The sequence below is a fragment of the Phaethon lepturus genome, unplaced genomic scaffold, assembly GCF_000687285.1.
Source record: "Phaethon lepturus isolate BGI_N335 unplaced genomic scaffold, ASM68728v1 scaffold25047, whole genome shotgun sequence".
In the NCBI taxonomy this organism is placed as follows: domain Eukaryota; kingdom Metazoa; phylum Chordata; class Aves; order Phaethontiformes; family Phaethontidae; genus Phaethon; species Phaethon lepturus.
In genome coordinates this window covers 2,700-23,431 of record NW_010552902.1, presented here as the reverse complement: position 1 = coordinate 23,431, position 20,732 = coordinate 2,700, and the positions used below count along the sequence as shown (strand labels likewise).

General features: G+C 40.1%; 1 protein-coding gene across 1 annotated transcript in view; it reads left to right on the top strand.

Annotated features, from left to right (window-relative positions):
* LOC104624102 (leucine-rich repeat-containing protein 16A-like) overlaps positions 1–20,732 on the top strand; it is a gene marked incomplete at both ends in the record, with an annotated part of 84,785 nt that overhangs the window by 62,926 nt on the left and 1,127 nt on the right. The window contains 3 exon segments of the mRNA XM_010291378.1: positions 1–109; positions 17,151–17,217; positions 17,532–17,728. The exon segment at positions 1–109 is cut by the window's left edge and continues 2 nt beyond it. Of these exon segments, the coding sequence (XP_010289680.1) occupies positions 1–109; positions 17,151–17,217; positions 17,532–17,728 (373 nt within the window).

Below are 20,732 nucleotides of genomic sequence, written 5' to 3'. Positions count from 1 at the left end.
GGAATCACTGGAAATTGAGTCAGCAGAAGAAAAACCAACTAAACGCTCTGTCATTACAGTTGAGGAGCTGACAGAGATAGAACGTTTGGAGGATCTGGACACTTGCATGGTAAGACACGTTCCTCAGCCCATTAGGTTAAACACGCAAATAACTGGAAGAAAAATGTTTTTCAAAATGTCGCTTTGCAATTTCGTGGTAACAGGAAACTGAAGTTAGGAATTGGCTTTTAAAAAAAAAAAAAGAAAAAAAAGGTTAGCTTGTGAACATTTTGTCTCAGTTGCATATTGCTGTTCAGCAAAGGAAAAGCTTTTCCCTTTTCACTTCCCCTTTCCTGGTACGTATTCAAGGGCCTTTCCCTTGCATACATTGGTACAATCAAGCTACTAGAATAAACATCTCTTTCACTGGCCACAGTTTCACAGAGATTCAGTTGCAGGAATAAATTGGACCATGCTATCCTTTGACATGCTGCTTTCTCCCTTTATCTTGCTTCTACTTGATGTGGATTTCTCTGAGCCATGACAAAAAATGCTTCTGCCGAGAAGTTACATTCTTAGCAACAGACAGAAGCTAATTTTTTTAAATTAGCTTTTGAATGTATGGAAGAAGTCTTAAAACCTTGAGATTGGGCTGTAAGTGACCCTGCACGGCAAGCTTTTCGTAAGTAATTGAGTTAGGAGTGTGAGATTCGGTAAAAATGCTGAACAAAAATTACTGAAGTGCCTTATAAAATCCCATGTGTGACTTCATAATAAAAGATAGCTCCATGCCATATCATGATCCTTAGAGCTGTAAATCTGCAGAATTTCAAATAAATGGTTTGCTAACTGTTTTCAACCTCAAATTCCCCTCCACCCATCTTAGTCTGTTGAGGAACTCTACTGTGGACAGGAACTTCAGGGAGCAATTCGCTGTTACAACTTAGTCTAGTAGGTGGTCACTGCTGCAAGGGATGGGCTTTCTCTTCTGCCCTCCTGCCTGGCCCCTTGCCTGTATGCTTTCACAGGAAGCTAAACTGGCAGAAGAATTGATTGCGTCTTTTTGTAGAAAAAGATTCATTGATTTTTCTCCCTCAGCAGCTAGCTGTTGGTCTCACTTAGCTAGAAAATGAAAGCACACCTTCTTTGGAAATACCAGCTTAAAATAGTTCTCTCTCCCTTCCAAATCTCCTTTTTCACCAAGATTTGATTTGATGCAATATTTGTCTGAACGTCACAAAACCCTGTGAGGCATGGAGTGTTGACTGCATCATGTGGCTCATCACTGGTGCTGTCAAGTTCCAGACACTTTTTGTAGCCAACATTCTGTAATCATTTGAAACCCTAAATCCTATGGGAGAGAGACGTTCTAGTAAAATATGTAAAATCTGAACCCTGTACCTGAAAGTTACTTTTTGCATGCTGGCTTCATATATAGAAAAATAATCTAAGCACTCATTCTGAATCCCTCCTTTCCCCTTTAAATTTATTCTTGCGACATGTTAAAAATAATAAATTTAAAAAACAGCTTCTGTCTTTATCTCATATCACCATGAAAGCATCACATTATGCTACTGTTATCTTTCACTTTGGCCATATTAAAATAGAAATATGATGATGCTTACACTCTTCAAAAGATGCATTAGATGCTAACAGTACTTATCTTCAGAAGTGTTTGTATCTCTCTTCATTCTCCTCATTCACCCTCAATCTCGCACGGAGATTCAAATACCTTTGTGACCCAGATTCTCATCAATATCTGATATCTGAAGAGAATGAAGCATCAAATAAACATGAGGCAGTAATCTTAGTCAGTGCTAAAAAACTCATTTATTAAAAACTGTAATCCATTTTTAAGAGCTGGTTTTTGCATCCTGGGTGCTAGTGATACAGGCTGCTGTTGGAAAAATACATAGATAAATAGATAGCCCCAAGAGGCTGAGTAATATAGGGGTTTTTACTGAGCTAGTGTTCTTACTGAGTTTTTTGCAACTAAAACAATCTTAAGAATGGATTTCTTGCATGTTCTGCATGCAGTTAGTAACTTCAGAGATAGCGCTTTCCGAGTGATATATTTTAGCTATGGGAAAATCACGCGTATTTTAGATATTGTCTTGGAAAAATTAACCTGATTTGTGGCAGCTTTTAAGAATCATACAGATGTTTGCATGGAAATGAGGAACCTTCTGAAAGGGGTAGCAGTGAATGCTTTGTGAGCTGGTCAGTGCAGGAAACAGATACGTTGCTGAAAGATTTTAGTAGGAAGAGGAACATATGGTTTTATGAACTATAATTATGAACCTAATTTCCTTTGATTATTTTTAATCTTAAATGAGAAATAGCTATTTAGATCTCACTTCCCCATTGGCATCAGTCCAGAACACTGCCTTGTTTGGCCATTGGAAATCCCTAGGCATTACAAAGTATAATGCTAAACCAGATCTTAGCTGTCTGAGTAGATGATGCACCTGGCTGTGTATTCTGCAAAGCTCAAACCTGAAACCTTGAATTGCAGCTTGGTGTCGTGCATGTTTGGGAGCCTAGTCTCCTGTTGCCAAAAAAATATGGAACATGGGATGAGGCTGATCATGTCGCTGGCATGCCAAAGAAAATTCTCCTATTAAAAAACATTTCTTTCCCTTAAATGTCTATCAGTTTGCTCCAGCTAGTTGTCAAGAGGTCTGGGGAAGAAGAGACTTATAGGCTTATAGTAGAGGCCCTGAGGTTGGATCACCATTTTGGGGGAGCTGTTTGTTTTTTTTTTTTCCATTTGCAAAACTGGATTCATTTTGCAAATCCATTATCTTCAGCAAGCCTGTTCTTTTTTGTTTTCTTCAACACTTCAAGGCTATCAAGGATCAGTATTCTGGCTGAGGCAATGTATACAATAGCGTGTTGTTACGCAACAGCTCCCTTGAAGCTGTATTCGAACAATTTGGGGAAGAACTGGATCCAGGTTCAGTTTTGACTTTATAGTTGCAGGCAGATTATATAGCAGTGAAACTAGGTGAATGACTATGAATGAGCTAGAAGTTTTTGGAATAAAGTTCTTATGAGCTATTTGTTTCTTATACATGGATTGAAATTGGAAGACAGGGGTCTGAAACCTCCAGTGCTGGTGACCCAGCGAACAAACAGTCACTGGTGTGTTTCACAGCCTGCCCACCTATTCTTGGGCAGGGTGCAGGGTGGCTGTGGCTGGGAGGATTTCCTTGCCAGAGTAGAGAATAGCCATCTGTCCGCTTTGAAGTTTGATGTGTATAAACAATACAGACAAGACAGAATGAAATATCACAAATGAGCCCAGGAAATGCCCCACTGAAAAATAGACATTTAAGTGTTATTTCTAGTATTTTTTTGTTGTGGAAATTAGGACTTACTAAATACCAAACTGTGCTGTTAAAGCTTATTAGCTTCAACTTAGGATATGATTCTCATCCAGCTTTGACAGTGGCCTCAGAGCCCATAATATGAAAGATTTGTCAGTCATACCAGAATTTGCTCACCTGTTAAATGAGTTCTGAAGAATGCTGGGAGTGATTGAGTGGTCCAGCGTAGGACATGATAGCTGGAACATTATGGACCCCAGAGTTTCAGAGAGTTTCAGATCTCCCTGAGCTGCAGTACAGTAAATTGGTGCTTCCCTAATCTACAGCTTAGTTGTCTACGTTTAATTAGAGCTGCGTTGATGGTAATAAATAATTAGATAAAAGTTGTGTGCAAGTAAGATGGAAAGAAGAACCTCTGTGCAGAAAATTACTTACGCTTCTCAGATTAATGGAAAAACTATGGCCTGCTTTTCAGAACTTAGACTCAATCATGAATTAACTTCATAAAACAGTATGGTTCCTCTAAATTTTTCTGTGCGCATATGATGAGAGTGACACATTTTAAACAAACACATGCATTTTAAAACTTAACTTTAAATAAAGCACCCTTTTTTACTGAGATTGAATATCATGTATTTTGGTATGTGTAATCGTGTAGGCAGATACTAACTGATTTAATTTTGCATAATACTTCTAGTTGTACTTTATTTTTTCATATTCATTAGTTCTTTGCAGAAGAGAGATTAAATAGTGCTCAATTCCCCACCAAAAGGTAATGGAGCATCTTTGTTAGAGTGTGTTTAACAGTTATGTCCTAAAGTTTTTGTTGTTTTTGTTTGGGTATTTTTTTTAGCTATTTGAATGTTAGTTTGGCTTCCAGAATACTAAGAGGTATACTAAGATCACAAGAGTTGAGACACTAAAAATTATGTGTTTGCAAAAATACTTGTGGCTAATACAAAAGGACTGCCTGTGATGAATATTGAATCTTAGCCATTTCTCATCTATTTCTAGTTTTAGCCATAGAGATGGTTCTATGACTTTAATGAAGGAAGGGTTTAACAACAACAACAACAAAAAAATCCTATGAGCAATATATTAATGTTTTAGTCTTTAGTGAACAATAGATTTCACCTGTACAGTAGAGAAGAAAATTTGCAGATGTAACAGAACACTTGTAGATTGGTGGTGTATGTTTTTTTTCCCTGGCTCTTGTCAAAGATTTAGCAGATTAGTCCAGTATCCAGGTGAAGACTTATGAATCTATGGGTTCTGAAAGACAAGGTGTGTATGGACCTCAGTGTTTTCAGAGAAAAGGAAGAAATCGCACTCTCCACATCAAAATTAAATTTATTTAAAAAAAAAAAAAAGAAAACCCATAGCATCGCCTGAAATCTTTTTTCTCCCCACTCCCTCATCCAAAACAAATTAGAATTAAAACAACAGAAAGCCCTTAGTTGCTTTCACTGGCGGAAGGAGAAAATCATGGTACAGACTCATGTACATGCGCACTGATATTGTAGGAAGAAAAATTAAAGTGGAGATTCTCTGGTATGCCCTGACATACTACCACATCTGATTCTTGTTGCTGTCTATCTACCTGCAGCAGAATTGTCTTAGGCATAGATAGTCAGCTTTTTGGATGAAAGACTGAACACCTACTGCAATAAAACCCCAGTTACTGTTGGACTCAGTATATTCTCCTGCGCTATAAATGAAGCTCTAGCTCTGCAACTGTCTTAATCCAGCAAAAATCACTGTTCTTGCTGAAAAGAGCATTTCCGCCTTTCCCTGTACACAGCTCGCTCTTTTCTGCCCGCACCCTCACACTTGTACTGGTGTTCACACAGCCTCACTAGAAACTGGGTGTGGGAATTGATTCAGCTGAAAATTAAGCTTTTTACGGAGGATTTCTTTCCCAGGTTAGTTTACAGACTGACTAGTCCTCTGGTTGAGTTCACAAAACAAATCCTGAGCAGCAGGAACAAGCAGGCAGGGATGAGGGCAAAGGCAGCAGCCTGCATGAATGCCGGATTAAATTGGTTGTGACACTTGAGTTTCTCTCTTGTATGCATTAGCAGAAATGGGCCTCTGATGTGTAGTAAATACAGCACTCTGTGGGAAGCTAGGAATTGGCATTGTGGTATGCGAGAGTATTCTTGGCTTCTGAAAAGGCTCCATCACAGGCATGTGAGCAAATCTACTTCAGTGGGAGTCCAGTAATATTTCTGACTCTCCCCAAACTAGGACAGTGTATGAAAACATCACCGGGAGTGACACGGCACAGTGCCAGCGTGCTCCCTAAGCCCTTCGCTGCACATGCAGTGCTATGGCTGAGAAAGTAAGAGGCAAAGGGAACTGCTGTGATAATTCTGCAGAACCTGTGAATATCTTGTTTATTTGCAAGTTGTGTGTTTATATGTTAGCCTCACCATTAGTATTATGATTAATTTTAACTGTGAGTATTTGTTACCTATCTTTTCCTGGGTTCCTTTATATATAGTTTTGCTGCATCCTCACTGCTCTTAGAGGTCCTTATCCATGTTTATTCAATGCCTGTTACATATATAGACTACAGACTACAGTCTCTTTCAGGCTCATTGAGAGGTTACATGTTCACAGCTGAAACCTGGGAACATGGTTTTCAGGCTCATTTTTCTTGGTCTCTGCGTGGAAGGAGGTGATGGTTATTTGATATATAGTATGTTTTTCTTAAACCAACTGAGATTTCTTAGAGTTCAAAGCTGTTTCTCATAATCTAGGGTACATTGTTGGCACAATATGAAGTAAATGAAGAATGTGATAAACTGCTTCTAGTAGCAGCACTACATGCTTGGTTAAGAAAAAAAGTAGTGTAAAAATGGAGACCTAGACTTAGGTTAAAAGGAGAGTTGTGAAGTGTAGCTGGTGGGTGTTCTATTTGCATGGTGGTACTTCTGTATCAGCAGCTTGTTCTCCCATAGTGCTGATGCTTTGTTTTGCCTTAGGAGACCCAGATTTGTACTGGGGATGGAGGGGATGGTGTGTAGTTACGTCCTTTGTGGCAGTAGTTGTCTTACTGATGCTGAGTTTCCATCATTTTATTTCACGCATCGTGAAAAAGCCACATTGAAAGCAGAGTTCAGTAACAAAGCACTCACTGAAATGCTGGTCTTGAGAGTTTAACTACCCTGCGGTGTTTATTATGAAGAAGTTAGTCTGTGTCATACAAAAAGGTCTTGAACATGTAGCTGTGCAGTCTATAGGTAGTGCCAGCCCTGGCTGCTCAGTCCCACCCTTCCCTGCTCTGCTAGCAAGAATTTAAATGCCTAGGCTGCGGGCAGAGTCATGTCAGCAGACACCAGCCAGCTGTTGTGGGCTGAAGCCTGCTGGTGGACACCCATCCCTCGCTTGGTGAGAGAGGTGCCAGCCAGTAGCAGGGATCACCCAAGCGCTCACTTACCTACTTCAGGTAAAGTTAACAGGTTGTGAGGACAAAGCCCCTTTGCACAGGCTGGATCAACGGGCACTTGGGTGGTCCCTTTTGCCAGCAGAGCTGTGGGCTAGGTCTTATGTTCAGCACAAATAGATACAGAATTCATCTTTCCACAGCCTCTGTTCATAAAGAACCTGCTTGTTATTTCCCATGGCAGATTAGTAAGAGCTCCTTTGGAGGAGTTCTTGCCAAGATCTAGATTCTGTAACCTTTGGTAGAGGGACAACAGCAAACAGTGTGCGAATAACCTCTAATAATGCTCTTTCTGTAGCACACATCTGTCTGCAGCCATAATGCTTCTTAATTCAATTAATATCTGGCAAGTTGACCTTCTCAAGTGGTTGAGGAGTTTTCTGTATAGGTTACATGGTTCTTTCTACTGCTTTTTGATTCTTACAGCATCTCAAATAAATAATTCAGCATGAGCTACTTATCTGTGTTGTGTGGGGAGGTCTTGTTTACTCTGAAATCTGGAGAGCCTGCTGACAATAGCACATGCATGAGCCTGTCTCGGTGAGAGTGCTTCATGGTTCTTGCCCCACCCAGAAGAACCGGAGAGTTGTAGTTTTTTTGCTCTGCAAAAGTGATACCTTATTGCAGGGATAAAGAATAGTTGTTCACAGGAAGAGGGGAGAGGAAGGCTGTGTTAGGGCAGGCAGTTACGGAGTACCATTAGATTTTGCTATATTTTGTCAAGGAAAAGGACTGGAATACGAACTTCTAAATAAATAAATAAAATCAAGAGTACATTGTGCCAAAAGGCTAGAAAACAGCTTCCGAGTCATCAAATCTCATCCCTGCTGTCACTGACAACTGCATCACACAATCCTATTCATAAATTTATCAGGCTTCCTCTCAAAACATCTCTGTCTCAGACTAGAGGAGAACTTAGAGGTAAATAGATTCTTTCTTTTGATGTTATTCAGGTCAGCTAAAACCTCATTGCAAAGTGGTGGGTGTATCTCTGCAGTAAGATCATACTTCCTTTGAGTAAAGATCAAATTAGTGTGAATTTTTGAGGTCAGTAGTGACAGGATTGGAATACTGATCTGAAGCCAAAAGCACTTAAACTTGTGAAAAAAACCTTCAAGTAAGCAGATGTTAAAGAAAACTAAAAGGAATAAGCAGGATAGAAAGACAAAGCGATTGAAAAGTTAGGGTAGCTTCATTCAAAGCTGATCAGAACCTTTTTATCTTGTACATTTTAGCTGTGGGTCATTTCCAATAGCATGGTATTTAGATACTCCAGGGGAAGTTTGCGTCCATATTCTCTGAGAAATTGCAGACTCCAGTGCCTTGTTGCCTGCCAGTGCTTGCTTCCACACCTGCGGGTGGGCAATCCTACATTGCAGGGTAGGCATCTTCCTCTTTGATGGTGTTTCTGTCCTTCCTAGGCTCATGTGCTGCCCCATGACTGTCTGACCCAGCAGCATTATTTAAATCACGTATCACACTTAGGTGCTGGCACTCCATAGACCAGCCTTTGAGTTTTGCCATCCTCTCTTGGGTAATTGTGATTGACTCTTTCTATCAGTTTGTTGTAGAGAAGAAACTCAAAATACTCAACTCAAGTATATTAAGACCCTGTATGGGAAACACAAATATTTGCTAGTTGCCTATCAAGATATCTCTTGTTTTTATTAGGCAGATATCTTGATATAGTAGTTCCTGACAGGAATTCATAAGGTTGTTGGTTGGGTGGTTGGGATTTTTTTAATGTTTAACTTCACAAAGTATATCACCAAGTGTCTGAGGGGCATAAAGATTGACTGGAATGATTTTCATGCTGGAAAGATGTCTGAAACAAACTTCAGTCAGAAAAGAGCAGCAGCTCAAATATGCCTGGGTTTTCAAGAATAAAACTTCCCATCATGATTCTGAGCAGGGAGGCTACGAGTCCACATCTCCATCTAGAGTAAACTGTATCTGGTTCACTATGATGAGTCTCCCTGTAGTGTTTCTCCTTTAAAGTGTCAATGCTTTAGTGCAAACAATGCATCATCTGGCCCCAAAGGGTCTGTTGATGGTGGGAAGATGACTGGTGGGTTTTGCCTGGATGACTACTTTTGGTAGCTGTTCAGGTTGTCGGAAAGAAGGAGAGATGCAGAAGTTGTGTCGGTTCTCAGTCCTGGGAAGCTGTAGGGCAGGCAGATACAACATTTCCATTCCTAAAATTCTAGAAAAGTTTGGGTTGGAAGGGACCTTTAAAGATCTTCTAGTGCAATGCCCCCTGGGCAGGGACATCTTTTGCTAGATCAGGTTGCTCAAAGCTCCATCCCACCAGACTTTGAACATATCCATTCAGGAGTACCTTGCCTCAGAATTGCTTTAATGAAGTTACTGCCTAAGGCACCTGACACATATGGTGGCTGTCTTTCAAGAATTGCCTGATAATATCTTAAACGGCTGTCCACCTCTCCATATTAGCTAGGCTTAAGAGCTTTTTCTTCTTACTATATGGAAGTTTAGGTCATGAACAAGGTAATTTTTGCATCAGCGTTTGACAGCTGAAGGTAATGAACAACCACAAGCGAGCAGGTTGTGGTGGATTAAAAGAGATAGTTTGTGCTATCTGACCTGCGGCAGTTCTCCATTCTGCACTTAGTATTTAACTAAAATAAATTAGTTGGAACCATCCTCTTTGTTCATCTTAAAGCCCAGCTGCTGTAGAAGATGCTGCTAGCCTTTTCATGAGCAAGTAGAAAACAGAACTGATGATATGGAGAATTGCTTTTTCTCTTGCAGGTGATAGTTACAGGCAGCGTTCCTTGCAGGATACTCATTAAGAACATGCAAAAAAAAGATTCAGTTTAATAGTTTTAGGAACTGCTCAGTTAAATTCATGCATCTGTATTTTTTACTGTTCATAATAAAAGCTTGGGATATTTATATGCAGGAATATTTATTAGCAGGGATTTTACATGACTTGAAAGGTGCAAGTGCAGAATATTGATTAAAAGAATATATTGAAATACTTGGTGAAATATCAGAGAGTATGAGCCACATCTCCCCAAGTAGAAAAGGAAAAGTTTTTTGGCTAGTGAAATGAAAGAAGTTCAAGGGTAAGTCTATTGAGCTTATCGTACTGCAGTGCTACTGCTTTTCTTTCAGAAAATGTTGCTGTGCAAAGTAATTCTAAAGGTCAGTCTGGTTTAGATGAGACTAATTGAATTAATTCTGAACCACAGCTCATCCTCTAGAAATTCAACTCTTGAGGAAGGGAAGGAAATAAACATACTCCTTAAATTCAAGTATGGGTTATTTGTATGCCGTATTTATTTACAATATCTGTATTTATGTACAGTATTTCCATATAGAGGACAGAACACTGAAATACAAGGTGAGGACTAGATTCTCTGCTGGTGTAAAAATGCATAGCCCTACATTCAGGACAGCTGTATCAACAAACAGCAGCCTATCACAACTTGGCCTTGTTTTCTAAACGATGTGTTGGTGGCTTTGCTCTTCTGTAAAATACTCCATTAGATGTCATGGATTTTAGCATTGCATTTAATTTTCCAAGGACAATGGCACTCAGCGGGAGATTCTAAGGACAGTGATTCAGGTTACCATTGCTGCTAGCGGGAAGTACGTAGCCAGATTTCCGCCAGCCATGCTGATGGTTTTACCCTGGAAATCATGTTATAAAATCTTCAGTAGTTCAAGCAAGCAATACCAACTTTCTAGTTTCTAAGGCTTTCTATACAGATGTTGTGTCCAAAGATTCATATGCAAAAAAGCAAAGTTGGTCAATTTACTGCTCTACATTATAAAGAATACCCGAAGTGTTTGTTTTTTTTTTTTTTAATGAGACAACAGATGTGTGACATCTCTAGTCTAGGAGACTAGAAGAAGTGTGGGAAATGTCTATTGACTGAAATGGTGTCATGGCAGCTTTACAGGTCAGGATTCCTTACAGCAAAACAAAACAGCAGGACTTGTGATAAAATGCCTTGTTTTCTTATGCCTCTTTCTTAAAAAGTCATACCCCACAAAATACATATAGCTGAAACAATTTAGCACTAGTTTACAATGTTCTGTAAGAATCCTTGAAAATATTTTTTCTGACATCTCATTCCCAGTTGGCACATTGTTATGATTCCCTGATCCAATTTCTGGTTTTGTTTGGATTGAATTTGGTTGGGATTTTTCGTTGTGGATTGGCATTTTGTTTTTAGCAATGGCCCGTGTACGCTGGGAGGCAGACCACTTTATTTTGCGATTATGCTGAGAGCAAACAAAGGGAAGGATTGGATAGCCTTGTGGTCTGTAGTAGTTCAGGGGTCTGAAGACTGGCATTAGGTTCCCTGCAGAGCAGCCAGATTCCTTGGTGACTTCAGGCAAGTCCCTTAGTCTTTGTTTTGCTTAATGGTGCTTCCTTGTCTAACCTGTTGCCTGCTGTGTGCCTCCCTCTCCTCCTTCTCCCTCTTTACTACCCACCCACAAGCTGTTAGCACCCTTTAAGTTTTAAGCAACTCGGAAGTCACACTCACTTAGGTGAGATCACTGAAGTGTGGAAGGTGCGAGTTACCATGAGCCCCTGCTGGATCAGGACTTTAGACTGTAAACTCCCCCAAATCCTGGGATTGCTTCCTCTTCTTTGGTCCTAACCACATTTCCAGCTGCTTGTATAATATAAATAGCTTTCCTATGCATTAAATACACAGAATACACTGGAGTACTCCCATGAATGCTGTCAGAAAGAGAAACCATGTTGCAGATTGATTTTTGAAGTGTGCGGGAGATTTACTTTTAAGATGGTTTTAATTTTTGAGGTGTTTCTCAATGTGTTCTGCAGTCTCTCCAGCAATCTCAGAGAAGCCCTAGTGAATGGTAGTATACAAGATGGGCAAGAGAAGAGAGAACATGGATTCGGGCAGGGAAATGGTATAAGACTGTATATGTGTGTGGATACCATACAAAAATGAGAGTAATGAGGTTTGCCTGATCCTGCATAAAGCCAAAGTTTCTGAAGGTAAAAGAAAATAAAAATTAAAAAAAAACCCTGAGGACATCAGGAAAATAAAGGAGTGGAGCTGTGTGCAAGAACACCGTTCTTGCTATTGAAAGATAGCTCATTGTATCTTTAAAACTTTTAGCTACAGTTAAGCTTAGAAGTATGAAGTGTGACAATTGGATCGTTATTGTTGAAAATGTCAAAGCTTTGAAAAACTGACCTTAATATCCCTTCAGCAATTAAATTATGAACTTCATGTTATGTGCAGATTGTTTCACTGCTGTTAATTAAATGCCAGTGCAATATCCATTTAAAAATGCAGCACTTTCTTGCTGAGAAGTTTAATCCAGACCATGACTATTGACCTCTGCCATAAACACTCTGCTGATATCTACAGTATTGTTATAGCAGCAGTTCCCATTCAACTTGAAAAGAAAACAGCACTTCTAATAATTGTTTTTTCTAACTCTAAGGAGGAGTGTGATTGGTCATGTACCACACAAGAGACTGGGTATGGCATTGCTTCATTTCATATGATGGCTGTGCTGCTTCCTTTTTTTTCTTTTAGTTTTTTGAAGGTGGGAGGAAAGGTTGTGCTTTATGAATGGAATAGCATTCTTCTAACGTGCCAAAAGTGCTTGAAAGCCTGCACCTCTAAACCTGCTCATGGGAAAGAGAAATACAGTTGCTTTGGATTAGGTTTATTTAAACCTCAGGAGAACAGACTTGCATCCCTTTTCACTCTTTCAAGAGAAGCTTTGTTTTGTTTTCCTTGCTCTCCTGCTTTCCACAACAAACTGCCGATTTTTAATTCAGAAGCTTCCTTCAGACTAGGAAATAACAGAATTACCGTTTTTTCTCACTACTGGTGCCAGCAAAACGAGTAAACACAGTACATTGGGACAGCAAGTGGTAGGTTGGCACCATTGGCGAGCGCCATATATTGGAAGCAAATGTCTGAAAACCTGAATTTGTCCCAGTATAGATAAAACAAGAGGGATCGCATCCTTCTGTGGTTATCCTCTGGAAACACGAAGTGTATAGCATTTCCAAATGCAAGGGATTTTTACCTCATTCTTGCATGTCACCTTTCCTGCTAAGACTTCTAAGTGTTTTGGCTTTAGTTTTCTTTATTTTGGTGACTTCTGGTTTTGCCTCCTTTCCTGAGAACTGCTATTGCTTTGTCTTCCCCATTCATATTCTTTTTTCTTTCTTTTTTGCTGCATGGAGACTCTCTGCTGTACAAGTGTAAGTATTTTTTTAGCTCTGCTGTTTCTGGCCTACTTGTTTACATTTTTGTGCTCCATTTGCCTCTGTACTGCCTTGTGAGTCTCCTGGGAGACTGTAGTGCCATCCATCTGCACCTACAAATGGAATAGGGAGCGGTCCAGGGATGAGATTGGATTTTTCAAAAAGGTACAGCTAGCACAGTATCTGAATTTAAAGCATCCCTTGGCTTTAAGACCAAACCAAAGCAGAGTTCTGATGTTGGAGGTATAAGCACAAATGCTACTGCTCAGAAAGAAAACCTCTTGATTTGGTTTTATATTTAAGCGTCATCCAGCTTAATGAAAGAATGTTTTAAAAATGTGCATAAACTCAGGCTTTCTTGCCACTAGGGTGGAAGACATGTCAGGGGTTATCTCAATTTTTCTTTGTCTGGTTGAATCACCTTGAGCTTTTGACTGCTGTTCTCACCTTTTTGTGCTGTCGCCCTTAATGTGTTCTTGAAGCTGAAAACCCCTATGTAGTTTTGCAGGAAGGAGGGTTGAAGGGAGCTGAATTTCAAGAAGGAGGGGGAAGTTGTTCATTAGTTTGAAATCTTAAAGGGAAGTGACAGGAGGGTCACAGAGCATTACTGTATCTTATCGGATTGAATATCAATTACTTAGGAGGAGGAGAAAAACTTGGAAATGAGCGTATCCCTCAGCACTGAGAGTAATTTCAATTATCTGTATAATCAAGGAATGTAGAGTATCTGAGACCCTGTTGCTAAAAACACATTGTTTTCTAGCAGTCAAAATAAAGTGATTTTAGTTGTTTTTAATTCCCAAGATACTAGTGTTCTTCCACTGTCGGTAATACAATTTAAGAAAACTCAAGAGAGCTCAGATAGCTTTTGTGAGGAAGGGAGTCAGAAGGGAGGAATCTGGAAAGGTGATCATGGGAAGACATCCTGGGAGTTTCAAGTTAGCTTGGAGACATGAGAATGTGTCCTTATTTGGGAGTATGGTGGAGATTTGCTGGCTTCCATCTACTGCAGAGGATGTGGAGCCATCTTGTGGATCTTCTTGTGGAGCCATCTCCAGAGATCTCAGTGGCATAGGTGCACACTTCCAACAGGGCTTCCCAAGACCCAGAGATGCAGTTAATTTTTTATCTGTTCTGCCAGGCAGCCTACAGTGTGCTCATGGAAAAGTAGGCAAAACAAGGAAGAAGTTCAGGAGGTGGTCTGCTGGAATGGGGAGTCCCTGGAAGATGTGGAAGAAGTAAAGGAGGGGAGGTTGATACTATTCCCCTATAAAGGCCAGGAGTGAAACATTAAGGCAGGAGAGCTGTGTTGTCCTTGTGTGGCCAGAGGTGGTGGGAAGGCAGAAAGTGCACATCTGCCAAACCTGAACTGCTTCCATGAACTCGGAAATTTCCCTAGGAGTTCAGGTATCTCCTCTGGTAATGACATGTGCTCTGCTGCTGTAGCATATTGCATGGTGGCTGAGATATTAAGCTGAGATTAAGTCTAATGTTTTGTAAAAAGAGCACACTGGCCTATTTAAATTAATGCTTTGACCCATTTTGCTCTGTGTGTGATCTAGAAAGTTCACTTGGCAAGAAGCCTCTCATCTGTGCACTTCCTAAACAGGCTAGAAAACAGAAGGTTTTCAAGTAAAAGTGTATGTATAGCTGTTACTCACGCTGTTAAAACAAATGGGAGGCATCTCTATCCCTCTGCCTTTAACCAAGCTGCTGATGGATCATGCCAAGCTGACAGCAAGTTATAGCAGCGATCCAGAGACTGGCTTATGGTCATCAGCACAAGCTTTGCAGGGTCGTCTGGGGTCATCTTTTTGTCTGGGAAGGAAGATTAAATCATTCTGTTCCTGGCTGTCGGAGATGTCTTGGAACGTTTAAGTCCCTCCACAGGAACCTCAAAACTTGCCCTGTGCTGTTTTGCATTGGTGACCTGGCCGACGCGGCTCTCTGCTTGTCTATGTTTATCCAGGAGCACTCTGAACACTGGCCATGGCTGTGAAGTTACCAGCGATCGGAGGTTTCCCATCAACCTTGTTTTCTGTCCTCCTTTCTGATCGTCTCTAGCATTAGTTGCTGCATTATCCTACTAGATGTAATTTCCAGTCGCACCACCAAAAAAAGTGGCAAGCAGACCAAAATGCATGCATTAATATATACAATTAATATATACAATTAATATACATTAACATGAGAAATGGGTTATGGCTGGAAATAAAACCAGGGGTCTACTGATAGTGACTCCTAATTGTTATCCCCCAAATGCCGAGCTGCTTCAACTCTTCCTTACCTGAGGTGCGGATGCCTTTGGTTGTTTCAGGTTTGGGTGATGGATCAGCAGCTGTCGAGGTGTGCAGTTCTGAGGCTGCCCAGCTGCCTACCCGTTGCACAATCCACTGCAATGTTGGCTAAAAAAGTTCAGCACCTCTCCAGCCACTTGCCGTCAAACCCATTGCATTTAATTTACTTGTGTCTCTGAAAGTGATGTCTGACCTTTGATGCAGTAACACTTTGCCTGCTCATTAGTTTCAGGGTAAGTCTGCTCAGTTGGCAAGCAATTTCCTGGCTGGTCTTGAAATTATTTTATCATTTATTGAGCTTGTCAAATGTGGAAGTGGAAACATGCAACAGCTGAAGGTACCTTTTTTCCCAGCAATGTGCATGGCAAGGAAGAGAGAGCTCTGCTGCCCAGATAATGCTATCACTGCCCACTTTTTAGTCTGCAAGTCCTTTTCTGGTCTTGAGAAGATGCATAATAACTTTCCTGTTAACAAAAGTCTGTCATAACCCTGAGCATGTGAATAGTGACATAATAATCTTCCTGACTACTTTGGATGGGAATATGAATTCAATACGTGTTAAGTCAGTGCACTGAACTTTACATACATAAAAACTAGCAAATGTTTACCTTAATTCATGATTTGCTTGAAATGTCAATGTCAACTGTCTTTTCTGGCTCACAAAAATTGATACTACTAAACTTGATTAACGATTCTGTTAATGAGTTGTGAGTCATAACAGCTTCCTGACTGACACTCCAGGTTTGAAGCCATTAGGCTTCAAGACCAGCAAGTAAATGGAAGTATATGGATGTCACTAAAGCCAGCATGTATGACTCTATCACAAAAGGAGCCCATCTTTGCAGATGCTGAGTCATTTTAAATTAACTCTTTAGAAAACCCGCAGGTCAACTTTTTCTTTAAAGGTCTTACAATGCTGAGCGATGTTAGGAGGTCTGGAATTGGTGACGCATGCATTTCCTGTAGCAAAACCGTCTGTCTTGCCATGCAAACTTTCAGGAGAGTTCAGGGAAGAAAATAATGGCAATTTTCTTCCAAAAATAACAAACTCAGGTCTTAAGTCTGGGTATTTGTGCTCTTAAGGCAACATACTCCTTTTTTCTGGGAATGTGAAGATGAGAAGAATAATAGCACATAACTTTCAGTAACTATGTTGAATGTATGCCAAGGTAACTTTCCACTTCTTCTCAGTGTATCTAAAGTCCAGGGAAGTCATGTGTTTGCTGGAGATACTGCTAACACTAACATGGTATTTTTGCTTTTTGAAGAAGGGCTGTGTGCCCCAAGACTGCATTTTTCTAGGGAAGTTTGGTGAGCTGTGTGGTGGTGTCCAGAGGCATAGATACCTGAATTTTAATCATTCCCAGCAGCATGTAAGCTAACAAATACACTAACCGAGGAAGGTGTATTTTGTATCAAAAATAAAGCCAGAACAGCGGGGAGACTATCCCTGATATTGTCATTAACTGTGTAGTACTGGATGCAGTAATTAAGTTTTCTGTGCTTCATGATCGCAAATGCAGAGGTGAGGTTTCAGTAGTTCCCTTATTTTACGGTTGGGGATCAATGAGTTGATGCTTGGTCAGTTCAAATAATCATCCTGTGTACAGCTTACAGTTTTAATGGAAGAATAAACTACCTCTCTGGTTCTGTTCAAAGTCAGTTGAACAAAATGTCAAGTTAGAAAAAGTTCTGAATGTTTGAGAAGGGGAGGAAAAAAATCCATTTCCTCCTGGTGTTAAACCCAATCAGATCTTGGAATGATACATAGGCTTGAAGAACTGATTTGTTGGATAGAGGGGAAATTTCTTGTCATTTCTTCTGGCCGCTAAAGTAATTTTTATTTTGTTTTATGTTGATAGATGACTCCTAAATCAAAAAGGAAAAGCATCCACAGTAGAATGCTCCGGCCAGTGTCCAGAGCTTTTGGTAAGTGAGAATTTCTTAAAACCTTTTTGCTGCTTTGCTTGTCTGAGATTCTTCTAGGTATTGGTTAAAAAGCACAGGTGACTATCCCTCCCTCTGGATTGCGTTTGAGGCCCACACTGGTTGCCTTGTTTTGTGACTCTACTAGTGTATTTGGTAGTAAATATTTGCTCACAGTGCTCTGTCTGCTCACAAAGATACTGTGGCTGAATTCTCTAGATGTATTTATAATTATTTACCACAAAAGAGAGGAATGGCATTGTCTTTCGTTTTAAATAGCATGTTAAGTCTAATTAGAAAGTTTTGATTTCTCTTAGAAATGGAATTTGATCTAGATAAAGCACTGGAAGAAGTACCTATCCATATAGAAGACCCACCATTTCCTTCCAGCAGGCCGGACAAACGAAGTTCTGGATTCATTTCAGAGCTGCCATCAGAAGAAGGGAGAAAACTGGAACACTTTACAAAATTAAGGCCCAAAAGGAATAAAAAGCAGCAGCCCAGCCAAGCAGCAGTGAGTCTACATTAAAATATTGCTGGCAATGTCTTCTTTTGATTGCAAGACCTGATTCATGGCAAAAAGCAATGTAATGAGGACAACTGTTAAAGTTTTAAAAGCCATAAACAACTACTTTAATTTTTCTTCTGGCATTCATGTCTTTCAGTGTGCAATCCCAATTACAAGCTTTTTGTCTTGTTTGATACAGCCTGAAACCAGGATGTGTTTTATCCCTTTTTTTAATTTGCTTTTGTTTTTTTCATGGGAGCAGTTTCTGAAGGTACTTGGAGCTTTCACAGGGAACACACAAAATATCATGAGACTTTACAGTTATATTGCAAGGGTTTGTTAAGCCTTAATCCTTTTTTCTGCCTGCATTAAGATGTGGTAACTTGGCACAAATTCTTATTTCTATCAGCTCTCAGAGGAGCTACTCTATGACACCCAGCTTCCCACAGCTCCTTAATTAAAGATGGTGTTTGGGCCAGCAAATCTGCATAGTCACAGATCTGCTTTTCATGCTGGAGCCTGCCTTAGAAAAGCAAAACAGAACAGCACTGTCTGTCTACGAAAGGCATTGATGTGAACCCAAGTATATGTGTGTGGAGTTCCCACAGTTCCATTTCCTTGGCATACCACATCAATAAAGATTTATTTCTGTGATGGTATGTCCTTGGGGTAGGTAAGGACACATCTGGAGGAGTTACAGAGCTATCTCAGGGCAAGAGAGCACAGCTGATATGGTAAGTAACCCTTATCAAGGGGCAGCCATTGCTGCTCTGAGTTATGCTGCCTAGTAATGCATGCCTGTGGCCTCTTCTGCTCCCTGAGGATTGTTGGCGGGTAGGACCCCTGGAAATTTCCCTAATGCTGGGAAAGATCGTATCAGGCAGTAGAGTGCTTTTTGTGCCACTTGGAAATGGAAAAACCTTCAAGCAGAGGAGTTATTCAAGCCAACTTTCCATTCCCTTGCACTTTTTACAGGGAAGGATAGAGGTAGCAGGAGGATGGACTGGTCTCCCCATTGTAGTCAAAACACATCTGTGTTTACTTATTCCAATTCCAGTTCTGCAGAACGCACATGTTTTCCCAGTTGCTAAAGTTGCCTCTCTTCCAAACTTACTTGTTGCATACTGTGCCATCCGCACAGTGGGGACATGGGAGGGCAAGTGTTTTGCTACCAGGCATGGAACTAGGACATACGATATCTTGCTCAATAGAAGTGAAAAGCTTACTGCTTGTAGCGGAGAGGTGTTACTTCCCATGATAGTGCCATGTTGTGGGAATGCTCATCCACATTGAATTAATCAGGAAATTAGGAGTTTATTTAGTTGCAGAAATTGAAAGGAACTTTTTTTGCTTGAATTTATTTATCCCTGTCCTATTTTTATGGACCGTTTAATCCTTAGTAGTTCTGACCTCATAACAAGTTTAAACAAATTTTTGAAAGACTTAAGATGTTTGCTTTGATGCTTCTGGAAATGAAATGGTCAAGTTTTGAAGGCCAGAGTCATGAGAGGACTGTGGCATTGTTTGCAGATTTATTTGCTGCTGGTTTTGCCACTTTGAGAATACAGAAAACAGTGGTTAGGAAAAGCACTTGAAATGCGAGAGGCAAAATCTTGACCTTTGCTGCTGCTTAAAGCAGGGTTGTTTGCTGTTCCCATTATTTCCATTTAGTAATTTAAGGAGTCTCAGATGATCGTAGCTGTACTTCTCTGGTTTTGCTGTAAAACAGATTTGTTCTTTGTAAGCTGAAAAACGTCAGAAAAGAAGGGAAAAATGGAGGAAAAAAGGAAGATGTAAACTTTGAACTTGGCGGGGTGGGCAGGCAGAATCGTCAAGAGTTTTTACGGAAATGAGTGTTCAGAGGGGGGAGAAAAAGGCGGGGGGGAGAAGACCTCAGCACTACCCACCCCCAAGTAGCTTTGAAGGAATACGGTGAAAACAGTTATCATCTTACGTGATGTTCTTCCATCATGTGTAAAGATTTAGTAAAGCAAAGAGGTGAATCGCTAATGTATGAAAGAGATTGTGATTCATCTTATTTATTGCTGCTTCCAAGCCAGTATTTCCTTATTAAAGAAACATAGAAGGCTCACTTTTAAACTTAGGCTAAGAAAAAAAATACAATTGACAAATGAAAACTTAACTTTTTTTTTTAAAGCATTAGGAGCATAAAACACAAAATAAACCAGAGCTCAGTCTTTTACATTAACATTGATCACTGAACGGCATTACAATAAACATCTATAAGAAAATCCTGTGGCTTGAGGACCTTATTAGGCCCTCACCATTTGTGTACATCTTTAGTACATTTTTAGGAACTTGCTGCTTTTTCACAAGCTCTTGCAAGCTTTTTTCATTTCTGAGGTAGATCTTCTCACTAGCTGTAGATGATTGGATTCTTGCATTACTCCCCTTCAGGAGATGCACTTGCCTTTGATACTTACATGTTTGTTCCTACTATCTGGAGGGCTCCAGTGTCAGCATTAAATGATTTCTTATTTCTGTTGAAATGCATCAGCCACTTTTTATTGATGTATTTTGGTTGAAACATCGTCAACTGGTTTTTGACTGAGAGGGTAAATAGTTATATTGAGACAACGAGCACTGCTGTGACCAACACAGATGTTAGCATATGCATTGCTGCCTAGGGTCAGATGTGCCAGCTAAACAAGTTCTCTAAAGAAAACCCCCAAATTGGCAGAGCTAGAAGTCTGAGAAGTGATTGTGTTTCTTAGAATAAAACTGTTTTTTATAGAAAATATGCAGTTTGGCAACAAAGCAGTCATTACCAGGTGTGCTCTTTTCAGATCAGTATTACATTGCTGCAGCAGGTATCAATAAAATACTGTTACCTTCGATAACAAAGTAAATGCTAGGCTTCTAACAAGTTCAGCCATGGAAAGGAAAAAGTTTCATGATGTGTCAAAGCATTAGTTCATATGCAATCCATTTTCCTGGCTTAATGAGTCTGGGTTTGATGATAACAGCAGCTTTTAAGAGTATTTATTTT